At 40.4% G+C, this 7,707-nt stretch overlaps 1 protein-coding gene across 2 annotated transcripts; it reads left to right on the top strand.

Moving 5' to 3' along the window:
- The first annotated feature begins 306 nt into the window (after positions 1–306).
- Positions 307–7,455, top strand: mmp13 (matrix metallopeptidase 13). Of its 2 annotated transcripts, NM_001032335.1 has the most exon segments (6): positions 350–456; positions 458–460; positions 2,603–2,823; positions 3,389–3,537; positions 3,953–4,078; positions 5,888–7,455. In NM_001032335.1, coding segments are annotated over 6 exon segments (786 nt in total). In that variant the 5' UTR covers positions 350–351; the 3' UTR covers positions 6,070–7,455.
- The last annotated feature ends 252 nt before the right edge of the window (positions 7,456–7,707 follow it).

Raw genomic sequence — 7,707 nt, forward strand, 5'->3', positions numbered from 1 at the left:
TACAGCGTAGGGAGGGTGAAAATGCCTTTACAGTCTACAAACCTGTGGCTTTTTTGCCTATCCCACAATCACATGCCTTGGCAGCGCAAAAGGTTTCTTTGTAAGTAATTAGTAATATGGCAGTGGCTTCCTTATCCTTAACTGTCATCAGTCAGCTTCCCACACATGGAATGACTTCATCAGTGGGAAAGATTGGTGTCTGTAACAGTGAGTTGGATGCATGTAAAGGAGAAGTTGGTTGGTTGCTAAGGTTAGAGAAAGATGTTGCAACAGTCTCAGCCCATTATAAATAGTGGTGCTCTTGGTACAAAGCAGTGCAGACTGGGTACTCTGACTTCCTGACTTGCAACCATGCTACAGGCAATCGTTTTTGCTATCTTGGCCCTGTCCTGTATCCATGCTATGCCAGCACCTATCACTGACAATAATATCAGTCCATCGGACCGTCAGTTTGCCCGAGGTATGTTCACTAATTATACTGGGAACCAAAAAATGGATCAAAGTAATTGAAATATAAAGCACTATTGCCTTGCACTGGCAAAAGTTGTGTGTTTGTTTCAGGAACACTTTGGTAGTTTATATAAACGAAGCTGTTGAGTAGCCATGGGGGCAGCTATTCAAAACAGAAACAGCCCTAAATGGCACAGGTTTCATATCAGATAACAGATAAGCTCTGTAAAGCACCATTGTTTTGTACAGAGCTCTGTTATCTCCTATGTAAACTGTGCCTTTTCTACTTAAAAATCCAGATTTAATAGCTGCCCCCATGGCTACACAGCAGCTTATTTATAAAAACTATAGTAGGGTTTCTGAAGCAAACACACACATATTACTGGTGCAGGGCATATATCTGTATATATATATATATATATATATATATATATATATATATATATATATATATATATATATATATATAGTGTATATTGATTATTTAAATGTTTGCATTCTACTAAACCCTTATGAGAATTATAAAGGCATCAATTTTTAGATTTTCTAAATGTAAAGCCTTGGGTGAATGCGGGGTAAGAATGATGTATTTCTCAGGAGCACACATATATATATGGTTATGAATAGTCCTTGTTAATAATTTTGACATGCAAACACTTGTTATTGCTCTGTCAGCATCTCTGGTCTTCTACTTAACCTACCACTCTGGTTCTAAAAAGCCAAAATATCGACTGTCCTCATCCTGCCTTCAGCCTGCATCCTCCTAATCCCACAATTCCCTGCACACGTGATATCAATAAAGAAAGGAACATGACAGTGCAATGCATTGTGGGTTAAGTAGTTCCTGCATGCTGTCTGTAAGCTGTGGAGAAGTTGTTACAATTTGTAACATCAATGTTTTAGTCTCTCCTCCACTGCCAGGGTTTCAAATGATGCAGAAAGAGAAGAAATATTTTGCAGCTGGATTTCAGTATATAAAATGGTATTTATTCATACTTTTTGAAGGAACACATAACAGTAATGGGTATATTAGGCATTATTTGTGCTGTGCGTGGTGCTCTTTATCAGGGAAAAAGCAGAAATTCTTTATCTGTTTACACAATTGAGGAGCCAGCTAATGAAGGTTTCCTTTTTAATAGACCTAGTTCTAGTAATACAACTACTGATGCATTGGTCACTCAGGAAGAAATTAAAAAGAGACTTGAAAATGTAAAGGTAATTGAGCTGAGTGCTGTGATTGCCAAACCTCTTCACTTAATCTTTCAGAATTCATTGAGGTCTGGCATGGTGCGAGAGACTGGCAGATTGCTAATGTGGTGCCGTTATTCAAAAAGGGATCCCGTTCTCAGCCTGAAAACTATAGGCCTGTTAGTCTGACATCAGTAGTAGGAAAACTTTTGCAAGGGGTAATAAGGGATAGGGTACTTGAATACATTACAAATCACAATACTGGGCGTTTGTGCCAGCATGGTTTTTTTAATTGCCTTTATGAGGAGGTGAGCAAGAACCTCGATGCTGGAATGGCAGTTGATGTCATCTACTTGGACTTTGCTAAAGCGTTTGATACAGTACCTCACAGAAGGTTAATGATAAAATTTGAGGAATATTGGCCTAGAACATAATATTTGTAATTGGATAGAGAACTGGCTGAAGGATAGAGTACAAAGAGTGGTGGTAAATGGATTGTTTTCTAATTGGACCAGTGTTGTTAATGGAGTACCGCAGGGGTCAGTCCTTGGTCCTTTGCTTTTTAACTTGTTTATTAATGACCTGGAGGAGGGCATAGACAGTACTGTTTCTATTTTTGCCGATGACATTAAATTGTGCAAAACTATAAGTTCCATGCAGGATGCTGCCGCTTTGCAGAGCGATTTGACAAAATTGGACAGCAAACTGTAAAATGAGGTTCAATGATGACAAGTGCAAAGTTATGCATTTTGGTAGAAATAATATAAATGCAAGTTATCTACTGAATGGTAGTGTGTTGGGGGTATCCTTAATGGAGAAGGATCTGGAGGTTTTTGTAGATAACAAGTTGTCTAATTCCAGGCAGTGTCATTCTGTGGCTACTAAAGCAAATAAAGTACTGTCTTGTATATAATATTTTTTTGCTCTTTGTACATTAAACTTTCCCACTTTTCTTGCTGATCAGGGTTACTTGGACAAATACTACTTGATGACAGCAAAATCAAAGAACACCTTTGCGGAAAAAATCAAAGAGATGCAAAAGTTCTTTGGGATGTCGGTGACAGGGAGGTTGGACTCGGACACCATGGCAATGATGAAGACCCCCCGGTGCGGAATGCCCGATGTTGCAGAGTTCAGACAGTTCCCTGGGAGGCAGAGATGGACAAAAACCCAGCTGACATACAGGTTAGTTCTACAGTCAGTGCTAATTCTGCACACTGCTAAAAGAAAATTATGGGCCATTGCACAATTCAAAAGTTTCCTTATAATAACTTGATTCAATGCCAAAGTTTATTTGCGTTTATGTAGCTGCAATTGATAGCTGGGTGTAAAAGCCATCACTAAAATCCCGGCTTTTCTGTTTCTTACACAAATGGTTACAAATGGTTCTGGTTGCAGTTATGGCCCTTTTGGTTTCCCTTCCCATCTTAGGATGGAAAACAAATGTTGCTCTTAAAATTTCCATTGTGTTGAATGCAATTGAAACTCATCCAGGGAATCTGCTGATCACATAGAGATACTTAGGGCTGAACCACACAAAGAGGATCACCCACTTTCCTCTGCCTGTATTTTTCACGCAGGCAGAGGCAAGCAGATTTGCTGAATAAGATTTGCCTGGCTGAACTTGCCTCTGGGTGGTGAGTGAAGCACTCAATGAGTGAAGCCGCTTAGAAATGATTATATAGTATATTGGCACTCGTTAACATTAGTCAAGTATTGTTAATTGTTTTTGTCTTTTTTTTTTTAATAGAATTGTAAATTACACTCCTGACCTTCCTCGCTCAATGGTAGATGAAGCAATACGGTTGGCATTTAAAGTGTGGAGTGATGTGACCCCACTAAAATTCACACGAATTTCCTCCAGACGGGCAGACATAATGATCCAGTTTGGAGCCCGCTGTAAGTTTTACATTCTACGAGTGCACGGTATATCATTCTGAAAACAACTGGCCATAGGCAAGTGCAGGGTAGGGAGACGTGTCTGCAAGCCCCCCCACCCCAAGACCATTAATATAAATGGGTGGCAGCACCTGCATGACTATTTGTAGTGTTGACCATTACTAGTTCTGTTATTGCAAGTTAGTGGGTTGTAAATTTACCAAGTTCCCAAAAAGTCTGTTTGATAAGTAGCAAAAATAGAAAAATATCACAATGCGCCTCTGCACATAAGGTAGTATTAAACAAGTGCAATTAGAGCCTCAACATTTGATAAAGACATTTTTTTGCGTAAAGGGTCAATGGTTTTGTACTTGGGCTCCTAAACCCCTAATACAAATCAACCCATTTAAATATATCTTTATTTTATTGTGTTTAGCGCATGGAGATTTCATCCCATTTGATGGCCCTAATGGAGTTCTAGCTCATGCCTTTGCTCCAGGTAGTGGCATAGGAGGTGATGCCCATTTTGATGAAGATGAAAGATGGACCAGTACTAGTGCAGGTAATCTGCCATTTTTGTTTGTGTGATTGTTTATTGCTTGATGTGTTGATATTTTACACTATGAGATAGATTGTATACGTATTGCTTCTTCTTGCATATGAAGACAGTATCAAATAGATTATTAGGCCATTAATGTGATGTACAAGCAGGTTTGTGTGATACCAGGCCAGCTATAATGGGGGCACAGGAGTTACAGCTGGAGGAGGCCCTATCATTGCTTGGGTTCTGAAAAACTATATTTACAATCATTATTTATCAGGAAGTACTAAATGTTGCACTTTACTACAGCCCGTTTCTGATGGTGGTCCTGTAGGATGTTTTTGAACTTAGAATTTGCCAACTCTACTTAGTTCTTAGGAATATCAAGTGTGCTAGGTCTGGAAGTGTTGAACTTTAGACAAGCATGAAAAGTGTAATTTCATCTCTGATGGGGTCTCTGATGGGGTAACACATGACATCAAAATGCCATCCATTACTATGAATTAGGAGATAAGTCCTGAGCAGAGGAGAGAGTGTCGTCAGCATTAGAGGCAGGGATTTTTTCTGATATGGACTGTGTCTATCTCTGGCTTGGTATATTATGCACAACAGGTCCCACTGTCACAGCTGAAGCAATAAGAGGACTAAAAGTGACCAGGTTCAGATGTACAGAGTAGATGAAACAAAAGATGTAGTGCTTCAGTCCTTGGGCAGGTTTTCCATCAGTATTAAAAGGTCCCCAGTTTGTGTTTCTCTGGGCCTTCCAATGGGTAGTCCACTTGAAACTCTTTGAAAAAGCTTGTCTGGGAACTTCGAGAAAATGTGACTAGCCCCCCAGGCCTCCCTTATAAGAGAGTGAGGCAGCATGTTGGGCAGACAGCAGTTACTTAAGCACGATACGCTCACCCCCAATACAAAACATCCCTCTGACTCTAACACACCACAGAGAGACCTAGATGGAGTTGTTGTGTATAGGGTTGAGGGCAGTGTCGGACTGGCCCACAGGGATAACAGGAAAACTCCTGGCGGGCCCAGGTGTCAGTGGGCCCTTCTGCTTCTAACTATTTGGCCTAATTCATGGACATTACTTGTTTTTCTTTGGGAACAAAGCAACTAAATATATAGAAGAATAGATTCTAGTATGTAATGATGAACAAAACAGGCAAATATAGAGACAGAGTAAGAAGTGGATGAAAAAAAGTTTGGGAATTGGCCTGTGGTCTAAGGTTTTCTGGTGGACACCTGGCATCCCAGTCCGACACTGGTTGAGGGCAGGGCTTCAAAATTGTCATTCTTTACTCCAATTAAGGAGAACCTTTAGACACATTGTAGAAAGTTCTAGACTCAGCTTCAGGCTGTGTGAATATTAGCTACGTAAGGAAGGCTCTTTAATAATAAATACTTCCTTTATAGCAAAGTCTATAACTAGAAAATAGCATAGAAACTTATAAGCAGGCAAGAAAAATAAACTCAGTTTTGTGTCTCAACCCTTTCTCCTTGTAGATTGTAAGCTCTTTTGAGCAGGGCCCTCTTCACCTCTTGTATCGGTTATTGATTGCTTTATATGTTTTGTATTTGTATATCCAATGTATGAAACCCACTTATTGTACAGCGCTGCGGAATATGTTGGCGCTTTATAAATAAATGTTAATAATAATAATTTTGGGAAGAAATTCCCCTCACACTAAGCCCTATATTTCCTTATCTGAATATTGCAACATTTTTAGCATAGTGTGTGCTTTGATAGACTTTCTTAGCTCTTAACTCAACACATTGTCAATATCATTATCTAACTATATATCAAGCCTAAAAATCCTGTTCTTGTTGCAGGTTTCAATTTGTTCCTTGTAGCGGCACATGAATTTGGGCACTCGCTGGGATTAGACCACTCTAGAGACCCACGTGCGTTGATGTTCCCAAGCTATCGTTATATGAACACCAGGAACTTCCGCTTGCCACAAGATGATGTCAATGGAATACAGTCAATATATGGGAGAAAAACTGGCAAATAGTACCAGTTGGGTTTTTATGTGAAGGTGTTAGATCAACATAAACATATGTTCAGTGCTTTAGCATGATGATCATTTTATTCTTATATCAAAGGAGAATCTAGATGCCCAAGCCTTAGCATATGTTACCTGTGGCATTATGTTCCGCTTTATCTACTTGCAAACAGAACCTTACTGTTGAGATGAATAGAGGGATCTGTTACAGTTTGCAATATAATGTTACTGCAGGGGACACATTTGCTGTAGATAACTATAAAGTATTTTCCTAGCAACCTGAAGGTTGGAGAGCATATACTGAAACATGCAAAAGCCTCAGTAGAAAGGTACTTAGGAAATACTCAAAAAAGCACAGATGCACTTTCATCTTGGCAATGTGGATAGAATGGCAGCTTATTAGTTTTAAAGGGTGCACGTGGTTTATCAGATAAGGATTCTGGCATTGGTTCATCCAAGATTTGCCTGAAGTGAAGGTTCTACACCAAGACATTGGCCCAAAGTCTTCTCCTCACACTACTGCCAAGACCCCAGAACAGTATTAACTCAAATATTTTGCAGGACATTTGTACAAAACACATGCATATAGAATTCTCTGGGCAGTTACCCGAAAAGACAGCCAATGATTGTAGCCATGAATACTTAGAAGTACTTGGTGGTTTGTCTACTGTGCTACTCAATAGGACATATTTATTATAGTGTGTACGCCAACATCAACGGTGATGTTGCTCCAGGGTCGGACTGGGCTGTGAAGGGCCCACCGGGGCTCCCGTCCCAGGGGCCCTGCAGGTGCACTCAGCCAGGCGTGTCCTCAAATCCCCCCCCAGGGGCCCCCTTAACCCCTCTTGCAGGGCCCCCACCCGGCGTCCTCCCCAAGCGCATAAATTTGACACGTTGGGGCAGAAGCGTTCGGGAGAGGGAGCGCCGGCAAGGGTCGGGTCTGGGCCGCCGGGCCCACTAGAGCCGGGGCCCACCAGGATTTTTCCCGGTGTCCCGGCGGCCCAGTCCGACCCTGTGTTGCTCATAGCAACTAATCAAATCTTTGCTTTTGTTTTCTAACTAGGTTGGTGTCCATTTAAACCTAATAGCTGATTGGTTGCTATGAGCAACATCATCGTTGGCTAACACACTATAATAAATATACCCCAATATATACAATGATGTAACCAGCAATACTGACCAAAGAAAAGCCATGTTCAACAGTCCAAGACGAAATTGCCGCATAATTAAATACAATAGCATGCAATATGAAAAAGCTCCAGCAGGTTGTGTACCAATCACATGTTTTTTTTTTAAAGGTAGATTTTATTTGTTTTACAAAATCAAAACAAAACAACAAAAGTAGAACATGAATGTTGCTATACAGTTTGTTACAATAAAATAAGAAGTTGTTTATCAGTGTCGTCATTATTTCAGTGCATGGTATAATAGTCTATCATTGGTGGCAGGCGTATCTATGTGGGGTTGTTTGGTACCAGTTTATGTTAAGGTTACTGGCCTTGAGGGTCTGGTTTACACCAATCACTCCACACTTTTTCGAATTTGTCCATCGCTCCCCTTGTTTCATATGTGAGTTTAATAAGCGGAAGAGCGCTATCTACTAACTGTCTCCAGAAGTTCAGTGACGGTATGTTATTCCCCATCCAG

The sequence above is a fragment of the Xenopus tropicalis genome, chromosome 2 (genome assembly GCF_000004195.4).
Source record: "Xenopus tropicalis strain Nigerian chromosome 2, UCB_Xtro_10.0, whole genome shotgun sequence".
Classification (NCBI taxonomy): Eukaryota; Metazoa; Chordata; class Amphibia; order Anura; family Pipidae; genus Xenopus; species Xenopus tropicalis.